Source organism: Syngnathoides biaculeatus, chromosome 13, assembly GCF_019802595.1.
Source record: "Syngnathoides biaculeatus isolate LvHL_M chromosome 13, ASM1980259v1, whole genome shotgun sequence".
Lineage (NCBI taxonomy): Eukaryota > Metazoa > Chordata > Actinopteri > Syngnathiformes > Syngnathidae > Syngnathoides > Syngnathoides biaculeatus.
In genome coordinates this window covers 13,521,402-13,543,741 of record NC_084652.1, presented here as the reverse complement: position 1 = coordinate 13,543,741, position 22,340 = coordinate 13,521,402, and the positions used below count along the sequence as shown (strand labels likewise).

Here is a 22,340-nt window from a genome sequence, read left to right as displayed (position 1 = left end):
AGTAATAATGATTATCGTGGTGCAATAGTATGTGATATGGAACTAACATGTCATTGCTATGGTCACCCATAGAATTTATTTGAAGTCACCTCAAAAAGGTGTTGGTTCAACACCACCCAATCTTTTGGTAGTGAGCGCTGAAAAGATGATTCTTGGCCATTCTCTACTCTGAAATGTCAAATCCATCGAAATTATATCAGCCATTTCACTGCAAACATTCAAATCTCAATTATGATTCACTGTATTTCTACACTTTCATATTTAGTTAAACCACATATGCACAAATGACAGTAAGGACCCATGCCCCACCCAAAGTACAAGTAGCGAGCCTGGGGGAAATGCCAATATCTATTCGGCGCCTCTCACCATGGGCAAGTCCAGAGTGGGAAAAAGTCCAACCCCTCTGAAGAGGACTGCTATCAGAGACCAAGCTATGCGTTGAGGTGTACGCGACAAAATCTAGATAGAACGTTTTCAACTTACACACCAGCTCAGGCTGCTTACTTGCCAGAGATGTGAGATCCGATGTCCCTAGAACTGTGGTGCCCACCTATGGCTGCCACCCATCTCTCTGTGGACTTGACACCATCGCCTCTCCCATAGGTGGTGAGCCAACGGGAAGTCTGACCCACATTGCCTCTTCAGGCTGTGGCTGACCAGGGCCAATCGGTGCAGGCTTTCACCATCGACCAAATGGGAACCCCGGTGATCTGTGTGGCGGGTGAGGGAAAATGTGATCCAAGATCATCACAGGTGTTACAGTTATCGTTAATATATTTATTATGGACTTGCAACAAAGCCAAGGTATCATCCTTGTTTTGAAGAGTCTTGTTCACAGGACAGGCTCCTACACATAGATGCAACAGTATCTTCCTACAAGTGGCCAAGGACAACTTCATCATAACCAAAGAATGTGCTACATCATCACCAAAACTGTACCTTTGTTCATTTCGTCTGCTCACCCCTCCTTTTGACCTTGTGTGTTTTCTAATAGAAAAAGAGTAGGTGAGAGGCTGGTTCAGAAAGTGTTTGGAGACTGTAACTAGCCTGTCTCTCACGTCCTCCTGATCAGAAGAAAGACGACTTCTTGTCCGTTATTTGTGCAACTATTCCAGCAAGTTAGGTGATAAACCTAACAACAGGGGATTCAGAGCCATGCTTGATCTGGTCCCTCACCTTGGACCTGTTTCCCATGGGAGACCCTGCCAGGGGTATCAAGCCCCAAAGAACTTAACTCCAAACCCCTCCACCACAATAAGGTGATGGCGCAGAGAGGTGGTAGAAATGCACATATTTTACAACCTTTTTCATTACTACTAATGTTTTTGTATCATTATGTGTTTTCAAGGAAAGTAATGTCCACTGTTAGGGTTCCACAGCGCCAGTATTAGAAGGCGCATGTTATACTTCGTTTCAGCTGTGTCCAGATCACAAATTATGCCCGTAATGATGGTTGTAACACAGTGAACGTCACATCTGGTATCGTAAGCCTCGGTACACTACATCATTCTGAGCGGCTGTGTTGTTTCGTCATCAATTCGCCTCATTTACTTTGGCCTTTACATGATTGAAACGTCTAATATCCTTGCAGCTGCATGGCGTAAAACTGTGAAAACGCAGTTTAGTGCTAAAATGAATGAACCCGTGTTTTTTTTTTTTTTTTTTTCATCCTGAGGGGCAAACATTCAACCTTCCAGCTAAACTGCCAAATTTGGGAAAGGTGGACAGCAAGAGACTGATCACAATACAATTGTTATTTGAAGGCGTTCAGGAGAAATTGGTTCAATTAGCACGGAAACAAAAGCCTGCAAAGAAGATGAAAAGGGAGGAACAGAGAAATGAGATAAGAGAGACGCTAAAATCACTTCCATGGAGCCATGACAAATCTAATCCAATCACTTAGCCCAATAAACAAACTTTGCTCACTGCAGTATGCTTGATAATTATAAATACATTATAACTACTGGTACTACTGTGATTTAAAGAGTATGAGCCTCCTTCTCAAACTCTTCTATTTTGCTCTATAGTTTTCCAATTGTGTGCATGTCTCCGTGGTTGTTTGGGTTCTGCTGCGAATACAAGAACGTGTGCGTTTCCCCATCGTCCCGCTTATTATGATCTTGCTATATACAAGAAGCTACGATAGCTCAAGCTGCTCTCTGTGAACTGTGGATTCAGACAAAAATGAATGCCCAATCTTAAAGGTTTCACCATCTCGACTGTGAAGTTAACAGCTATATATCTGGGCTTTGAAGTGACCAAAGATCAAAATTTATCTGGGGGTTGTTGAGTATTTTCTTGATCTGAAATTAGTTCTTTGTATGGGAAATGGGATTAATAACAATAAAGTTAATTGCGTCATGTCTGGAATCTGCTAAATATAAAAACCTGGTGATAATTTGATTACCGGTACAACCTTGTCACATGCCAAACAGCAAATTACTTGCCTGCTAATTGTATTTGGATGCGTGCATATAATCCAAATGTCTGTTATTCCTCACTGTGGACTGGTTACACTTTTAATTCCTGATGAACTTGCCCACCCCTGTCCCACACCCCCTGCAGAGGGAACATGTTGAATGTGTGTAACAACAGCTCAAGAAAAATGATAGCCACTGAAGCCCTCCTATGGCTCTTGACTAGGAGCTCTAAAATTGTATTAAAGTGAAATTTGATTGGGAATCCCCCATGGTTCACATGAGCCACCTTTGATGACGTTCGAGCACATAATAGCGAGCCGAGAATTCCTCATTAAAGACTACCGAGGGTAGACACGATTCCCTCAGCTGTGTGTGTGTGTGTACATGTGTGAGAAAGGGAGCAGACTTATGTATGTGGCCATCAGAGCTGCTGACGTCTCTGGGTTATTATAGCAGAGAGCCGTACACGAACTCACAAACACTCCTTGGAGGGATTCTCTCCTCCTCGTTTTCCTCCGTCATAGTCGAGGAGGAGTCCACTTAGGCAGACAAAGACGAAGAGCCTCCGCCACAGTCCACCATCAGGGAGACCCTTCCTCCATTTCATATGACAAATTCTTTCATTTCCACACATTGGATTTTTGCACTGCAGTTGTTCTCAGGTGTGCTCTTGCGTGTGTGCGTTCGCTCTACTTCTATTTTTAGGTGCAGTGTAAATGCAACATACGTGAGATGTGACGAAGTGTTGTTTGGGGCAGCACAGGGTTTCACAAGTCCATATAAAAACACTGGAGAAGAGCCTGTAGTAACTGGCCAAAAACTTCAGCGGTCATTGGATAACATTTTATCTGACACAACCATAAGCGGTCATAGCTCACCCGAGACCCTCATGAGGACAAATGCTATAGAAACAGATGGGTGGTTGGATGAATAGAACCACAGATATCAGCCGTCAATTGGCCAATGTTTTGCTTTAACTTGCGGGCAAAAATTTGACATCCGAGTCCTGTAAGGTGGGAGTGAACATAAATTATTTCACACCAAGCAGCAGGTTGGTAGATTGTGAACAATTAGAACAGAAAAGAAGCTTAAGATAACTCCCAAATGACGTTTGTAGTCAAAGTGAACAAAACTAAGGACATTTCAGTACAGACTATGGATTTAAACAAATTACCTGCTTTACTAAAGTCTATGAGCTTAATACTACCAAAAAAGGCACACAAAAAAATCTATTTGCTACCAATAGCACCATAGATGCAACATATTTGAACGCAAATGGTGGAGCAATGCATGTAGACAAATAAGACAATACTAATCAAAGGGATATATTCTTTTTCCTCTGCAAAGAATGACTTATATTGCTGCAGGTTTCTGAGAACGTACATAGGTTATTTTCATTATACCCTTGAATTAACACTAATAATATTTAGGTCATTCATTTGAGCAATTTGCCCATTAATTTGAAGCACTTTAAATCATGGCCTGAAAATACCAAGTACAACACAGAATTTTTGTTCAGTAAATGCTTGTAACACAGTGAACGTCACATTGCCATGATGGTGCCATACTGCCATGAACATGCCGTGATAGCTTGTGCTCGGGTGGGGTGATAATGTCATGCTGGTGGGAGAAAGTTGATGTGGCATGGTGGTGAGTAGGCATCATTTTTATGAGCTGCGAGGATAGCATTGCTTCGCTTCTCACTTCCTTTGGAGTTTGATACCATGATGAAGGGCTTCAGAAAAACAATTATCCTGTATGCTGTTCCAAAATCAGTACAGCAAGTTCGATTGATGTGTAGATGTCCAAGCGATCAGGTAAACAAGAGTGGCTATTCCCAGAAATACAGGTACCCGTCTCTGTCTGATGACTGTGCCAGTAAACAACAATAGACAATTCTGGCACTAAGGGAGCATTTTGAGGTTCGCCTGCACACGAGGATTCTGTCCATTAATCTGAAATCTGTTGCTTCGAGGTCCATTAAATAGAGGTTCCACTCTATGACCGTATTATACTACACCCAGGGGGTCATGGCACAAAGTTCATTGAATTTAAGCAAAACATTGTCGCAAAAACTTAAATTCTTTAGATTTCATTTATTTCTGTCAATACCAGTTGTTTTTAACACTATATTATTCAGCAAAAGAACGTGATGTTTAATTTAAAAACAACTCGTCAGAATCTGCTGTTTTTTTTTTTTTGTTTTTTTTTCAGGTTGAGCCTGGAATGTATTAATGTCATTTCCATTCATTTTAACAAGTAAAGATGATTTGAGATATGAGTGTTTTGATTTACAAGCCCGGTCACAGAATGAGTAAAATGTGTATCTCATGCCACCTCTGTACATCATTTCTTGAGCTTGTACTCAATAAACCTGACCAAAGAGATAAGAAGAGGAGTTCTCCTGCTGGTTATTAAAGAATGGAAAAGGCAATAAACAAGCAACAAACTATTTTATAATATTGTGTGGCTCTTGAAAGATTAGTCAAAATGCTCTGAACGCACTCGCAGTATGGGGATCTGCTTTCAAAACCAATGGCAATATTTCAAACTCTTCTTACACATATCCCTCAAATATCAACGGCTTACAGAGTTTGAAAAAAAATGCAAAGACGTTGTTCCTCACTAACCTGCTAAGATCTTGGAACAGTCACGATGTATCACTCCATACTTCCTTGACATCAATTACGACTTTCCTATGAGCCTGTGCTTTGGCGCCATCTCGTGGAATCATACAGCATTTCAGAAAGAGTTTGCAAAAGCTTTTCCACAAACAGCGTAGGAAAAGTTACTCATATAAAACACAAATATGTGAAACTTATGGAAAAGCTTGCCAAAAATGCAGGCAATTGTAATTTTGCAAAAATTTGTACATACCAAGTCAGGCAAAAAAAAAAAAAAAAAAAATCAGATGGAAAAGGTCAGTCTAATAATCATAGAAGTTCTTATGTTACTGAATGATGAATAAAAAAGATAATGTCCATAGTTTATAACTTGTCAATATTTTCGCTTACCTGGACATGAATTGTCCAGGAAGCAAATACACAATGTAAATGGATGTGCAATCAGAAGTTCAATAAATGCTAAACAAATAAAGCTCGGCCACACATTCATCTCCCACGTTAAATCGCTATGGCAACAGATGGTTTTAAGGGGGGGGGGCTGCATTGAAAAGAGACATAGACCCAACCAGCCATTTGTCATTAATGTCTCAAGGGGAACACAAAGAGTCCAAGGCTCATTTCCCTGATGTACCCGTTTGATGCTTTAGCACACACTCAATAACAGCATTACCCCTCCCACAATCCAAGGTCGGAAACACAGAGAAAGATTAAAGTACCGTTTGTTAGGTACACAAACACAGAAAACAACAACAGGTTGGCAAAAACGTCAAAGAAGACAAACAAAGAAGGTCCACCTAACACTCATAACTGTCCTCTGAGGGAAACCGGAACTACAATGTGGCTAAAACAGTCCAGAGTGACGGCTCAGGGCATTAGTCCCTCTTCCTTACTTTATACGTAATAACGTCTTTGTTCGCAACAGCGGTCGTGACATGCAATTCACCAGCTAGCTATACCTCCAGTCCAAAAGTTAATCTTCACTTCGGACAGTCCACTGGTATGACTTTTTGAGAGCGCCTCGTTGTCACTTCACCCAGAGAAAGATGGAAGAGCGAGGATGTGGAATTTTGTATTTTTGCCTGGCGTGACAGCCAGTCTGAGGACACATCAGGGTAGCATCATCACTTTAGAGCGCAACGTTGTCGCAGTGTGGAAAAGCGCAGGCGACGACCTAGTGTGGTGTACTGTATTCCAGGCACCGGAAGCTGTGCACTTTCAATTGTTTATCAAACGCTACAAACAGTCAAGCAAACAAATCAGAATTGAGACCACTCCCAAGAAGCTCTTCTAGGCACAACTCGTGCAACGCGACTCCGGCTCCTGATGTCACTTACTTGGCTGTGCTTCTTAAAAGCATAGAACCGACACATCCAAATCCAATAGCATGTAGAGGACAATTATATTTTATGACAATTTATTTTTACAGTATACCTATTTTTGCATCCGCTATACATTTGCATGCATCATTTTTAGAACATTTTGTTTTGAAACATTTATTTAAGGGAATATTTAGTTTACCTTTCATGTAGAATACATTTTACTGGAATCCTTATTTAGGTAATTTTTCAGTTTTCCAATATTGAAGAGCAGTGCTCATTTTCATCCCGTAACCCTTGTGAGGATAAGCGGCTCAGAAAATGGAGGAATGTTAACTATTAAACAGTAATGTTTCAGTGTCTTACAGTAATACTAACAATGCTTTCTATGCATAGACCTTTTACCTAATTTTTAAACTCTGATACTATAGTTGAAAGTTTAATGTATTTTTGTTGTTGTTGTTGTTGAGGTGGCACTTGGTGTAAAAGGTGTGCCAATTACTAGAGTAAACCACAACCTTGTTACTTGATGCACAAGATGCTACAAAACCAAAGCAGAAATATCCACACACTAAAAAACTTTTTCACATGAGAGAAAAAGTCTAGTGTGCAGCAAATTTTAGGCTTTTGTTTTCATTCAATTGAACAGTCACACTTCAATGAAAACAAAATGTCACCCGCCTTTACCAGTCAGACATGTTCAATTGTTCTTTCCCCAAATTTTGGCAGAGATGGAAACAATCATTTCAATTTGAAATCCCAATTAATCAAACGCAAACCTTCAGATCTTCTATCTGCAAGTGGCTGAGTTGAAAGTGACAAAAGAATTTAAAAAAAGGCTTACTATTATTCATGAGGTCAGACTAATTCGAATGAAGTATACGTGAGAAGTACCCGTGTATTTCTTCATCTTTTTTTTTTAATGAAGTCTGAGTCATGAACATTTAACGATGACTAATGGGCTTTTAGATGGAGGCAGAATATGCATATTTTTTAAAAGGAGCTGACCTTGGTGCTGCCCCCCACTGCCGTCGGTCCTTCCGCCAACGTAGATACCTGTATGCGCCTTTTGATTGGCTGGGGACCAGTTCGGGGCATCACTTGGGTTAGTCGTCTCCATGTCACTCACGACTCTAATGAAGACAAGCGTTGTGAAAAATTCTGCAAGTGTATTACACGTTGTTGTCAGTGCCCCCCCCCTCCTCCCCCGTGTTTATTATTGTCGTTTATCCTCGGCGAGTGTACAAAGCATGGCAGCCCCCCCGTGATAAATGCTTTGCACTTAATGATTTGACTCCGTTTGTAGAAATTGGATCCACGGGGAGCGGATGGCGCTTGCATGCAGCCCGCATGCACGTCACAGTCCTGACATCAGCGCGCGGCTTAAATACCCGCACAGGAGTGCGGAGTGTTCACGCAAGCAGGTGGAACTCATGCGGGATAGTAACACTTGAAGTGAGGAGCAAATCGCACCTGCTGCTCTTCTTTTTTCAAAAAAAAAAAAAAAAAATATATATATATATATATATATATATATATATATATATGTATTACTTGGAGGACGACATGGTGCACTAGCAAAAGTACCACTTTTGGAAATGATGCTCAACGACAGCATAGCGTTGGCCACGAACGTTTCGGAGCCACCTCACGGCAACCACAGCGCCTTCCCCACGCTGAGGCTGGAATCGCGCTCGCTGGTTACCTCGGCCAGCATGTTCGCCGTGGGTGTCCTGGGGAACCTGATCGCGATTGTGGTGCTGTGCATCTCCAAGAAGGAGCAGAAGGAGACAACGTTCTACACGCTGGTGTGCGGCATGGCCATCACGGACCTGCTGGGGACGTGCTTCACCAGCCCGGTGGTGATCGCGACCTACGTGGCGGGTCGGTGGCCCGGCGGAGCTCTTCTGTGCCATTTCTTCTCTTTCTCCATGCTCTTCTTCGGCTCCGCCGGCATGTCCATCCTGTGCGCCATGGCCGTGGAGAGATACTTGGCCATCAACCACGCCTACTTCTACTCCCAGCACATTGACAGGACCATGGCTCGCTTCGCCCTCCTCGCAGTCTACCTGGCCAACATGGTCCTGTGCGTCATGCCCAGTTTCGGCTTCGGCCAGCACGTCAGACACTATCCGGGAACTTGGTGTTTCCTGGACTGGAGGGCGACGGATCCCCTGGGCGCCTGCTACTCCTTCCTCTATGGCGGGGCGATGCTGCTGCTCATCGCCGTCACGGTGCTCTGCAACCTGGCCGTGTGCAGATCTCTGGTGGGGATGAACCAGAGGACCGGGATCGTGCGGACCGAGGCGTGCGAGCAGGGCGGCTCCAGGAGACGCTTCCCCCGACTGCAGTCGGTGTCCTCGGCGGCGGAGATCCAAATGTTCTGGCTGCTGGTTTTCATGACCATCGTTTTCCTGGTGTGCTCCATCCCTCTAGTGGTAAGAAGCCCCCCCATTTCAATACAACCAAGTGCATCAGACCGGCTTACGTGCACTTTTCAAAAATAATTTTACAACATACAATAACAAAATATGCCAAAAAGAATGACACGCAGCGTGGAATTCCGTTAAAACTCAGCGGAACACAAAGCTATTATTCCGTTTTGTTTATGAATTGCAACAGGTGGAGAAAAGTTTGTGCAACTTTTTGCCACCTAGTGGAGGAGCATTACATTGTTCCGCTTGTCACTATAAATTCGAGAAGACATACTGTAATTAATAAGTCGTCGATTTCAGAGAAATGTAATCATATAGGATAATTTCATACAATACACCTGATTATCCAACTTGGTTGTGAATCTGCCCAGTTTGGTGTGTTCAACTAAAATATGAAATACAGTGCCCAAACTCGTGCAAAAAATACAAAATAATAAAAGTACTGATTCGACTTATATACACCAAAAACAAAAACTCTGAAATGTATTTTAGTACAAAAGTTTACAAAAAAAAAAACCCACCTCAAACCAAGATTATACTCCTGAATTTCAGAACTGTGGGGTGCGTTCAGTAATTTTTTTTCCTCACCAATTTTCTTCATAAACAGTCTGGGTTGCCAATCATAAAAGTTTAACGCTCCATATTCCATCCATCAATCTTATTCAATTTATCCAGGCTCGGGTAGCAGGTGGCAGCAGCTTTAGCAGCGAGGTCCGAACTTTCCAATCCTCAGCCAGGGAGTGATCTTGGGGCATTCAAAGGCCAGTTGAGACGGATTTCCTCTCCAGAATGATGGCCTGGCTTCTATTTTGATGCCTCGAGATACAAGTTTAATTCGTACCATAACAACGCTTCTAATGCAAAGTAAACATAATCACAAATCATCTTCCCCATTATTCCATTCCAGCCACCTCCCCACAAACAACTTAACTGTTTCTAAAAAGAAAACCATACATAATATTTTACTTTATAAAACAACACAGTAAGGACTTCCTTAAATACTGTATCATTAAAAATCGGCAAGTTGCACTAATTAAGTGGCCATTGCGCTGATGGCCACCTGGGGACAGTGTGAGACAGACAGACGGATGTACTAAGGTGTACATGAACTTCTTTCTGTACATTAAAGCCATCTGAGCTCCTCATAGAGGATAAGAGTACATGACTACGAGTGCTGTTGCAACACCGTTTGTGTTCAAATATCTGTTGCTTAAAGGATTGGATATGTATTTCCAACTATGCGTCAGCATTAAGCTAGCAAACAAAGTTTGGACTCAGTAATTCATCCATTCATCCACTTTCTTAGCTGCTTATCCTCACAAAGGTCACGGGAGTGCTGGAGCCTATTCCAGCTGTCATCACACTGGTTGCAAACAAATCGCAGGGCATATGGAGACAGGCAACAGTCGCACTCATTCACACCAACGGGCAATTTAGAGTGAGGGGGAGAACATGCAAACCCCACACAACTGGGCTGGGATTCGAACCCCGGTACTCAGAACTGTGAGGCCAATGTTCAAACCAGTTGGGTCACTGTGCTGCCCCATTCACAAGTCAAAGCAAAAATTTAAAAAAGCTAAGGAAACAACCAATTGACAACTCGTATGTGGATAAACTCTTAAGTTGGGTCACCCATACCTCAAGCTCCCACTGCACTTTCTTCTTCTTTATACTGTCTTGTCAGTCTGGCTATCCTGTGGCACCAGCGTGCCTCTCACAGGCTCAAGTTGGTACTTCAGCAGACCCCACCGTGTTTGGCATTTTTCATAGTTGAAAAATGGATTAAAATTTAAAAAAATCACTTTGTGTGTGCCCGGCTTAAGATGTCTTTTTCTCTGTTTGTCAGGTGAGAATCTTCGTGAACCAGATTTACGGCCCTGCTTATATTTCCGCCGGAGGGAAGCCCGACTACCGCAGCGACCTGTTGGCAATTCGCTTCGCCTCCTTCAACCCCATCTTGGACCCGTGGGTTTACATCTTGTGCCGGAAAAACCTACTCCTTAAGGGCTGCGGGAGGCTGAAGCGGGCGGTGACACGGGTGAAAGACACCGGTGGGGACGATATAGGCTGGGTCGGAGGTCAAGACTCGCCTCCGTCTTTCAAAACGAACGACACCAGCTACGCATCGATACGCAGGAATGACGCGGAGCGGCGTTCGGCCGGCGGGGATGCGCAATCCTTCACCAACTTCGCCATGAGGCACGCATGGGACTACGACACAGCTCAGGTCGACTTCCACCCGTTCAGCGTGGAAGCGAGCGCGGTGCCCGGAGGCAAGGACGAAGCAGAGGCTGACGTGAAGCAGCAGCAGCAGCAGCAGGAAGATTCAGCGGAGGCCTCACCGGGACGCTCCACTTCTGCGCAAGTTAGGAGAGGAGAGATGGTCACGTGCATGTTCAGCACTCCGAGTTCCTGTCAATCACTTAAATGCCTCTAATGTCGTGTTTTCCAACCTTTACTGAGCCAATGCACATATTTCATATTTGAAAACTCTGAACGGCACACACTAAAAAGATGACGACCTTGAACCTGCACTGTGGAGCAACTGGTTAGAGCGTTGGCCTCACAGTTTTGAGGACCAGGGTTCAAATCCTGGCCTTGCCCTATGTGGAGTTTGCATGTTCTCTCCATGCCTGCGTGGACTTTCTTCGTGCACTCCGGTTTCCTCACACATCCCAAAAACATGCATTCACTGGAGACTCTAAATTGCCCCCAAGTGTGATTGTGAGTGTGATTGTTGTTTGTCTCCATGTGCCCTGTGATTGGCTGGTGATCAGTTCAGGGTGTACCCCGCCTCCTGGCTGATGACAGCTGGGAGAGGCTCTGGCACTCCCATGACCCTTGTGAGGATAAGCATCTCAGAAAATGGATGGATGAATGTACCTGCTGTCATCTTTTAGAGGACTGTTTATATTTTTGACCATGACTACATGTCACTGGTATAGATTGTAGTAAATAAAAATGTTCAATTGGATAATTTCCACTCACATCTCACTAACATGTTGCTGCACAGTAGTTGGTAAACACCGATAAAAATGACCTCATTTATACTTCCGTCTTCTTCTGCAGCTTGCATGAATGTACCACACCACTCAAGGTACATGTGCACATTGCAACAACATCCGACATAAGAGATTTACAAAGAAAATAATAATAATAATACTCAGTTTTGATGAACATTGCCTCACAGTGAGGGGGATTTGTAATATTTGGCTTACATTATTGAGCTACATGAAATATGAAGATCTGGAATTGAACAATATGATCATAAGGCTTTTGTTCCTGATGTTGATAAAAACTGAGCATTATGATTCTTATATGGGCAGAATTTCTGATACAGTTCTTGGGCTGGATTGGACTAACCCGTGCGGATATGAACTAATGTTGTAACTGGGCTTTTTTTCCCCCCTTATGCTTAGGATGAAGGGTTGTCAGATATGACCATTTACCTCATAGTGAAATAACAATGCAGACATGAACCCCACACGACAAATACTATTTTGACTATATTATTTTTATACAGCCTTTTGTATTGATCTCATTAGATTGGACGGTTTATGGTAACGATTTGGCCAGTGGGTGGATGTAAATTGCAAGAAACAAGAAATTGAACTAAAACCTTTAAGCTTTGTTGATAATTCAACCTGTCGCACAGTTTCTGAAAAAAATGCACCTATTTGATTCCAAGCGGCGCTGTCCACTAATTTTAATTATGCAGCCTCTTCACAGCCTCTCATCTAAACGGGACTCGAGAAACCTACCAAATAAATTTCAATCAATGTGTGTATTTTGACAGCATGAAAAACGATGGCTGGAAATGGACCTGAAGGTGCTTGATTCTGGCATCCCTTTAGGGTTAGTACTTTTTAAAGAGGTGCAGCCCCCCCTGCGCAAAATCCACTTAACTTGTGCTGTGCCAATTTCCCAGCAGGGAAATGTATACCAAAAAAAAAAATATATATATATATATATATATATATATATACTATACCCCATGGGTACAAATTAAGCTTAATATATAATGTATCGATTTGTGTGACTTGTTTGTGTTATAACCTATTGCATGATGGTGTTGAAATGTACTTTTTAAATGAAACGCTGCTAACCTACTCTGTGCCAATAGGAAAGTGATGCAGGGACAAGTGAATGTATTAAAAAAAACCATTTCCAACTACTTGCAGATATTTTGATAAATCCTAAAAAAAAAAAAAAAGTTACTTTCATGACATATGTGCAATTTACTAAGGAGTAAAACAACATCGAGGAGCGCAGTAGAGAAAATGATACCAACCTGTCTTGATGTTCCCATACAGCCAACAGGTGGTGCTACAACATAAAAAAATCTCCTCACAAGCGCAAACGGAGACATAAGAAGAAATGTATAATCTGGTTTTAGTGGATTTGAATTTGCATGCATTGCGTGCATTTGCTTCATTGGGGCATCAGTAACATAAAAACACAATATAACAACACAAAACTGTGGCGAGGAGGAATCTTTATCAAATAACATGAAAAAAACAATCGATCAAATATATCATACTCACCGGAGAGGCTGATTATTAATTTAAAATTGTATGCACATTACTACACATGTGCTTTGCTCGCCGGACTTTGCAGGAACATGATCTATGACCTTTTTTGATCAACCAATGTGAGGAAATAGAAATTATGATGTCATCAAGGGCTAGTTCGCAGGCATTGGGAAAACGATTTTTAATTTGGTTGATGTTTTGTGGGCCTGCAGACTAGATTGGAAACAGGTAGACATTGAAATGTGATGAGACAAAAAATAAAAATAAAAAAAGAAGACTAATATGTATACAGTGTTGGGAGGATTACTTTGGGAATGTAGTTGATTACAACTACAAGTTAACCAGTTGAAAATGTAATTTATAGCAGTGTCACGATTTCAGTTAATTCCTCAAAATAAAATAAAACTGGTTACATTTGAATACATTTTAATTTCAAATTTTTTATGCAATTTTGAATGCATCAACAGGACCCCTGGATGTTTCCTCAAAAAAGTGAATTCAAAGCATCAATCATTATTTTGGAATCAACCACATGTGTCCCTTACACAGACAATAAACCGAAAACAAAACATGATGAAATGAAAATACAAAATAAACAATGTGTTTGTTGCATTATTCGTATACAGTATGTGGAAAACTAGCATATCACACCATGTCGCCCTCATGACAAATGTGCACAATTTAGACAATATAGTTTCATGTGACAACTCATATAACTGAATGTGCCATTAAAAAGAAAAAAACTTTTCAAAAGTCAGAGTTCTTTTAATGTGTTCAAAACGTTAAGTTTAAAATTTTCAAGATCTCAGACAAACTAATAGGGATATGTTACATGTATTTTACGCCCCAACACTGCATACAGAGTCACTGATGGTGTAGTGGTACATTTTCAACCTATAATTTCTATTTTTATTATTATTATTATTTGGCCCCATGACCCTGTCCAGGATAAGCGGCATTGAAAATAAAACAAACGAAGAAAAAATAGGACACAACAGTGCTGTCAAGATAAACCCTATGAATTGAAGAGAATGTTGAGAACGAATTCAAGAAAAAAAAAACTAAGACTTGAAGTTGTAGGTAGTTCACTCATCTAATACTGATAATCCATAGGGGACAAAAATGAGGTGTGCTGTTATGTTAATACAGTGGAGTGTACACATGATATAGTTCCATGGTAGTTGTTAAAGTTCAGCGTTGAGGTCAATCAATCATCAGGCTCAATTGTGTGAGGTACTTTTAAGCGAGGCTATTTATTATGCACACAATGTCATCGGACTGCACGTCAGTTTGCCGTGAAGATTTTTATCACGGTCGTTGTTGTTGTTTTCACTCCAACAAAACCAGCCTTGCGCATCTGCCATACTCGCAGTCTGACTCGGGATTACTCTGGAAAAGAGATTCAGCACCTTTATGAAGTACAGTATGTACATTGTGTACGGCGGGAGCGGGAATAATATGAAATGCGACTTTTGGGCAATAAATAGATATACATCTACGGTACAGAGTGGAATAAAACAGCTCTCATACGAAGCTATAATAAATAAATAATTTATCAGAAATAAATATATTTTACTTTTATACAGTAATACGTGAAGATGCATGGCATCCATTTGGCTGAGCTCACTTGAACGTTGAACCCATTTACTTGTTATTGAACTTCTGGGAAGAGCTGGCATCTCTGTGAGTTGTAAATATTGAACATTTCACCGCCGTCTGTTTGCTTGTTTTCCAAGATGAACACTCAGTCCGCTGCTCGGCCTGTCTCGTGAGTCTCAGACTTTTGGGCAGCCATGCATGTAAAAAAAAAAAAAAAAAAAAAAAAAATCACAGCAGTCACGTTCACATCGTCCGCTCTGCGAGTCTGTAACGAACGCTGGATAGACGAAAAAAAAAAGTTGTCTCGTAACAAGAAATCCATATGGTTGGCTCCTCGATGGCCTCCTGTGGAAAGCTGTTGGAGCATTTATTCGTTATACTTGATATCCAGCTGAAGGTCCGTGTACTACAATGTTCTATTGCTCTCACTAGGGCAAGGGTGTCAAAAATAAAGCTCGTGGTCCCAAACTGGCCTGCTTGGTGTTAATGTCTGGCCCGTAGGATGTATTTGAAAGTGAAAAAAAATAAACAAAACATTGTGGTTGCGGGGACGGCGGATAATTTTGACAATTACTACGTTCATGAGAATTCCTAGGTCTTCATTAGTTGATTACATTTTAAAAATGTAATGCTATATTTTTCAGTTCCAAATACCCATGACTTAAAGTTTCGGGCCTTAAAGTACAATCACCTTGATCAGTTATTATGCACACATTGTACGTAAGTTTGTTTTGTAAAATTATGAAAACAAATTCACTAAAGATTTTCCAAATGTAATTGATTTGTTTTGCATTCAAACAAAGGGGAAAACACATTATTATTTTCTATTATTGTATCAGGTATGATGATATTTCAGTGGTCCTGCCCCTTTTATATCGGAATTACAATAGGTTTGACACCCTTAAACAAGTAAGACAGTTCACCATGCTAGTTGATTGACTGTGTGTTACTAGTAACTTTTTTTTTTACTTCCTAATATGCGAAGACAAAGAGCATACGACTACATGGATCAAATGGAGTACATGGTTATCAAGAACATTGAATAAATACTCGAACGGCTTTACGGAAAGCTGTTTGAGCATTTATTGCAACTACTAGTACGTAGATTTCGACTAGTGAAGACTTTTGCCTTACTAGTAATGTGCAAACTTCCTACTAGTGTGCAGTCATGAGTGCAGGAATGAAAAATGCAGTACAGTAGTTGTAGTCGTCCTACTAGTATGATGAAATGTCTTACCAGCAAAGACACAGAGTACTAGTACATGTATTTTAAGATGGATATCAAGAAAATGGAATAAAAGGCGCAAACAGCTTTATAGGAAGCCTTTTCCTAAACTCTGATTATGACCTTTGCCCCCAGGCCAGTGATTCCCAACCAGTGTGTCGTGAGCGCTCGTCAGGCTGCCGCAAGAAATGATCTTTTTCCATTTAGCTTATCCGTAATTGATTTAGTGACGGTAATATTAATCTATTTTTGGTGAACTGTCTATGCCAGCGGCATATCATGACAGGCAGGACAATGAAATGCTCTTCCACTAGATGGCAGACTTTATACTACTAACCTGCGTATCCACTTTTGGTTACATTTTAGTTAGGAGGCGTGCTGTGAGAATTTTTCTCATGTAAAATATGCGCCGAGGCTCAATAAAGTTTGAGAAACAATGGCCTAGTCGTTAGCTGCACCCAAATCTTGTCCTCTGCGACAGAAAAAAATGAAAGCAGGAAGCGGCCTCCATCACTTCCTCCGTCATCTGTCTTCGCTACATTTCTCAAGATAGCTGTCACCTCCTTCAGCCCATACAAATGCAGCTGGCAGCAGATAAGGACTGGATGGTCCTCCAGGTGGTCTGAGCGTCCATGAAGGACACGGGCTCGTAGCGGTCGGGCCGGCAACACGGGTGGTTGCTGACCTTGCGGGCGGTGCGTCGCGGGAGCGAGTCGTTCTGCATCAGAGCTTTCAGCGCCAGGTCGTAGTTAGTCCTGGAAGACTGGCAGGAGCCCACGCAAAATTTGAAGAGGACGATCTCGTCCGAGTCAAAGCCCAGTCCCAGATCGCGGACTTTCATCTCCCGCTTCTCTATGCGGCAGTCCCGCCTACTCTGCTTCGGTCGCTTGTTTTTACCGCGGCCTTTTCCGTCTCCCTTCCCCGAGTCCTCGGCTTCGTCCTTTTCTTTCCTCTTCCTCTTCCTCTTTCTTTTAGTCAAGCCTTTCGGTTGCGGCTCGGAGGGGTCCGAGGAACGTGACGTGCGGCCCCCCCAGCGAGTGCTTGGATGATCGTCTGCTTCATTGATGACCAAAGGGTCTGAAAATGATCAATAGAATTGTACTGAGGTACAATAATGGCAAAACTTTTTCTCAGTGGCTCTTAGCAGTTTCATTACCATACAGAGGATGCCACGGAGAGTACGGGTCGTTGCCGCCTTCCGGCCCCTCGTCCTCCGTCACTTCTGGCGGCATCACATGAAGTTGTCGCTTCTCCCGGCCTCCCAGCAGGCCCGTCATGTGACCCGAGTCCACTTGTCCACCGGCAACACCGGCTTTAATGCCAGCTCCGTCGACCAGAGGCAGCAAAAACAGGAGCACCCATAGCAGCACCTACAGGACACAGAAGATTTGTGAGCTGACGCCTCCTCTTGTACGTACAGATTTAGCAACCGCATCAACGTTTCCCTACCTTTATTTGAGGCAAGGCGCGTACTTTACATAAGAATAATCTCACTCAAGTGAGTGTGTGTCTCAACCACCAGGGAGACGTATAATAAATATATACCATATTTTCCGCACTATAAGGCGCACTGCATTATAAGGCCCACCTTCAACGAATGGCCTATTTTAAGACTTTTTTTTTCATATATAATGTGCACAGGATCTTAAGGCGCACTACATAATAAAGCGCATTAAATAGATGCTGCAGTAGAGGGTGGGGTTAGGTTATGCATCCATTAGATGGAGTTGCACTAAAGGCTAAATATCGATCCATATATTAGGCGCACCGGATTATAAGGCGCACCGTCGGCTTTTGAGAAAATGAAAGGCTTTTAGGTGCGCCTTATAGTGCGGAAAATACGGTACACAACGAAGAAGAAGAGGTAACGTGTCATTTTTCGCAGAGGATAAAGAATACCAAAGATGCTAGCTTCCTTAGCCCATCTATGGCAGGACTCAGCAACCTTCTTGAGGCTGAGGGCTACTTCGTGCGCACCGATCGTATGAAGGGCTACATGACCTGTTTGCGGCAAATTTCAGGCTCAGTTCATTACACGTACATAAAATATTTTTGCTTGAATTTATTGTAGTAAATGACATTGCAGGTATTTTAAAATTTTAATTCACATAAGCAAGTCAGATTCACAAGTTAAAGCACAAATACTAGTAACAATTTGTGGCCTGCGGTATTTTTTAGAACATACCTCATGGGCGCTTTATATGGTCCTTGCGGGCTACCATTTGCCCGTGGGCACCGCGTTGGTGACTCCTGATCTACGGCATTCTGTGTTAGCATTGAACTAGCAGATTTAGTTCTGATATTTTCTGATGTCATTCCAATTCATGTCTCGTGTCATACAATTTGTTTGATGTTGTTTTCCATTCAAGTTCAACTGCTTGTGGCCGTAGACGGACCTCGAAAAACTTTGAAGTCGACTCACTTGTACGTAAACTAGATTGGGTTGGAGATTCTGTTGCGGGATGCCTAGGCTCAATGAAGCTTGGGAAATAAGGACTTAACTAATAGCATTGATAGCTGCCTAACCTTTGCCGACATCACAGAGGTCGCCTCCGGTCTCTCCTTCCTCCGATTCCTACATCGGTTCCCACCTGGATGCAATAAGAAAAAGAAGGGAGGGAGGAATGTGAGAGCAAGGCATCACTCTGTCAACTTCCCTCCTCCTTTGAAAAGGGTAACATAAACTAAAAGCACAACATGCGGGTAATACGATGATTTCACATTCGCACTACGGTTCAGATACTGTAAAAACAAACAAACATAAAAAAATAAAAACCTACACAAAACCCCTGAAAAGGGGGACGTGTCAAATAAATCACGTCCTCCACGCCCGAGGACACCAGTCTTTGTTGCGCCTTAAAGGACCGACCGGTGTTTGCTTCCAGCTAGTGTTGGCTTGTCGCTTCACACATCCACGCAAACAGTCCCAAACAAAGGGCAACATCTGCGATGTACTTGTCAAAAGCATTCTTTGCGAGTTATTCCCGCGGCAGAGCCGAGATCGCTTCACGGAGGTCTCGGCCGAAAAGCCCCAGACATGCAGGACAGGTGATAAGAGGTGTCACGGATGCAGATGTTTATATATAGTACGTGCCGGCGCGAAGGTTCAAGCCCGCCGCCTGTCCCGCAACATGAGGTCATCAAGTTCTTTTGTTGACCCCCTCCTCCGATCCCCCTCCCCCGCAAATGTCAAAGGAGGTCAACGCATCAGGTGTCAGGAAAAGTCCAGCTTGCTCATCTGTCTTCTCGCTGACACTTTTGGTGTTAGGCTGAAGGTGAGAGGTTGGCAACTCTTTTTCATCCAAACGTACGGAGACCCAAGATGTGAAATGAATGAAATTGTGGCCACAAATGAGCTACAACATGCACAAAAAGCTCATTTCTGGCCACAAAATACTAATTCGGCACCACAAAGTACCCGTGGCACCGTAAAGGACAGCAATTTAAATGCATCTAAACTAGAAACAGAAAGCTTGAGCCAAAGGCCGACATCCTATTAGGAAAATCACCAGGGGGCCTCATCTCATCTTAAAAAAAAAAAAGATGAATAAAGTTTTATTTGATTGAAAGTATTTATTGTATTTGCTGTAATTAGTGTGGCTAAAAACACATCAAAAGGTGTAAACTCTGAGGATCATTTTAAGTGCCCCCCTCCCACCTTCTCTCGCTATTCCATCTATTCCATTTTGTTACTGGACATGTGCAGATTTCATTCAAGAAAACAATTTGTTGCCCTGTTGCGAAGAAGAATGAAGAGGAGTTATCACAGGGGAACTGTAAATAAAAAAAAAAATCAACCACTAAAACGATGCTTTCTGTTTGGCAAGGTAACTATAATTGACACCTTCATCAGAAAAAAAAAGTTTGCTTCTATGTCATTTTTTTTTCAAAAGTAGAAAATATTATCAGATATGAGTCAATGATGTCTTTGGTGTGGGCAGCGTGGGGTCGATTACCGCTCAGTGATGGTGTCTATATCTGCCCTGCGACTGACTGGCGGCCAATTCAGGGTGTAATCTGCCTTTTGCCCAAAGCTAGCTGGGATAGGCTCCAGCTTTTCCGCAACCCTTGTGAGGATGAGCGGCTTGTATAATGACATGACATGACATTATTAGATACAAATGCCATAATTTCCGGAATGTAAGCCGTGACTTTTTTCACACGGTTTCAACCCTGCGGTTTATGCGGTGATGCGGTTAAGGGGGCACTCAAGCGGAAAAGGTAAGAGTGAATATATGTGCCGAGGAAGTGACTTTTACCGGTCCAGCCCTGTTAGCGCTGCACCAGCGAGTTACTGCCGTGTCTCAGTGATTTTTACCTGTCTGTTTTTTTTAACCGGCCCTGTGAGCGCGGCGGTGCTCGCATTAGTTCGGCGATGTTAGCGTTAGCGTCAGCGCGGTGGCACGAGCATTAAACTCGCTGTGTACTGTCTTTCTTTGTAAATATCTCGTGTTTCAATGTGGGCTTCAATGTGGGCACTTGCGGCTTTTACACGGCTGTGGCCTATGTATGTACCAAATGGTACTTCCTTTACAAATGTACTGGGTGAGGCTTAGGTGCACTCTGTAGGCCGGGAATTATGTTTAATGATTAATACACTGTACTGGTGTATTAATCATTAAATAGGTAAGAAATGCAAACATAAAAATGTATTAAGCACTGCATTTGCATGGTACTACGCACGGATTATTTTAGTCCTCAATTCAGCTCACTGAACGCAACTTTCAGCACCTTTGTGCAATTTTGGTACAATGATACAGACGCCCAATCCAGTCACTGATCCCTTCCTGCTTTGATTTCATCCAATCCTGCGTGGTTTTCCTCACCCGGACATGGAGCATTTGGGCCAAGGACGACGATGAAGACAGGGAGGAACATTGCGGACATAATTCACACCGGCGGACAGCCAACACACCACGGCTGCAATCTAAAACCAACCCATGTGGACTTCTTTGGCCTTCCGTCCCCAAGGTGATTTAATCCTTACATATGGTTCATTTTCCATACCGACACACAGTAGCGCTGTGGGTCAACTCTGGAGAGGCCGGGCGAGCATATCCTCCTCATAATTATCCATATCAGTGGTTCTCAGATACTTTACTCCAAGTGCCACCAGAAATGAATTGTTTCTTTGTTTATTTTCATATTGCTACATTGCTTTTGCAGGTGCAGTCAAGGTACGCTTTGTTCTCTGCTACTTTTTTTTTTTTTTGTTCCTGTGTTGCTCCTGCTTATTCTTTTACTGTTTTCGCGATCCTCCCTTCAATGACGAACTGGTGCGTGTTTCGGCGGAAAGTTGTACAAATGTGGGGGCCTCACAGATAGTTCTCGGAACTGTTTCAAGCGCCCTTTTGAACACCTTTGACCACAGTGCAAAAAACCCCACACTAATTTATGGCAAGTCTGGTTTCAGGATTCCGTCCAGGACCACAACTTTCCTTTAATGAACACTTTTACACAAAGGTCGACAGGCTCAGTATACAATCTATGTAGCACCTGGGCAAAAGAATATTGTTGTGAGATATTTTCATTTTTGCGTATTTCTTTTTTTGTACGGTTGTTTATTGCCACAACACTGAATGAAGACTTTTTTTTTTTGTTCCTTTCTTTCTGACACAAATGATTTGTTGATGCATCAAAACCGCAACCAACTACAGGCGCGGAGGACTTCTTCGATCTCAGCTATTTTTTGCAAACTATCAGTGGCCTTCACGAGTACCCGATACCTTGAAATAAGGCCTCATATCGACACCCAGTATTGGTGCTCGCCCATCCCTCGTCTGCAGTCTGAAGAATGACGTTTATGGTATTTCTTTTCCGGTCAAATCCCGGTCAAATTTAACACGTACATTATGAAAGGGTTAAAAGCTGACAGCAGCACTTCTGCGGGGTCAGTAGCGCGCAGGCCTTCGTCTGCGGGTCGAGGCCCATTCAGAGTTCCTCATGCCGCAGCTGGGAGTGCTTAGCCTCTTTAGATGACTGCGCTGGGAGTCTACAGGGGCCCGTCTGCTGGTTCATTTCACCCTGGCACTCCGGAGCTGTTTACAGACCGACGCCCGAAGCCTTTTCGGGGATGCGTTGACGGGGGGAGGAGAGAGTACGCAAATCCATTTGAGCATTGGTTCCAAATCCTTCATATCCAGTTTAAGGTCCGTGTAGTAGTACGCTCTCACTACTAAGACTATTATA

At 42.7% G+C, this 22,340-nt stretch overlaps 2 protein-coding genes across 7 annotated transcripts in view; one reads left to right on the top strand and one right to left on the bottom strand.

Moving 5' to 3' along the window:
• Positions 1 to 7,952: 7,952 nt before the first annotated feature.
• Positions 7,953 to 12,354, top strand: ptger4c (prostaglandin E receptor 4 (subtype EP4) c). 2 transcript variants are annotated; one of them, XM_061839155.1, is made up of 2 exons: positions 7,953 to 8,798; positions 10,642 to 12,354. In XM_061839155.1, the coding sequence occupies exons 1-2, from the start codon at positions 7,959 to 7,961 to the stop codon at positions 11,230 to 11,232; spliced, it is 1,431 nt and encodes a 476-aa protein (XP_061695139.1). In that variant the 5' UTR covers positions 7,953 to 7,958; the 3' UTR covers positions 11,233 to 12,354. The 2 variants fall into 2 exon arrangements, with proteins under 2 accessions (XP_061695139.1, XP_061695138.1); XM_061839154.1 differs by having other exon boundaries at positions 7,954 to 8,777.
• A 2,197-nt stretch (positions 12,355 to 14,551) lies between these two features.
• LOC133511390 (artemin-like) overlaps positions 14,552 to 22,340 on the bottom strand; it is a 34,948-nt gene continuing 27,159 nt past the window's right edge. For all 5 annotated transcript variants that reach the window (XM_061840267.1, XM_061840268.1, XM_061840269.1 and 2 more), the window contains 3 exons: positions 18,678 to 18,742; positions 17,308 to 17,521; positions 14,552 to 17,228 (listed from right to left, as the gene is read on the bottom strand). In XM_061840267.1, coding sequence (XP_061696251.1) covers positions 16,717 to 17,228; positions 17,308 to 17,521; positions 18,678 to 18,742 — 791 coding nt within the window. In that variant the 3' untranslated portion in view covers positions 14,552 to 16,716. The remainder of the gene's footprint in view (positions 17,229 to 17,307; positions 17,522 to 18,677; positions 18,743 to 22,340) is intronic.

Bases quoted from the DNA above. Each gene is read 5' to 3' on its own strand.
- ptger4c (XM_061839155.1), top strand. From the start codon at position 7,959: ATGATGCTCAACGACAGCATAGCGTTGGCCACGAACGTTTCGGAGCCA. The intron at 8,799-10,641 runs GTAAGAAGCCCC...TCTGTTTGTCAG, and splicing joins TGTGCTCCATCCCTCTAGTG to GTGAGAATCTTCGTGAACCA.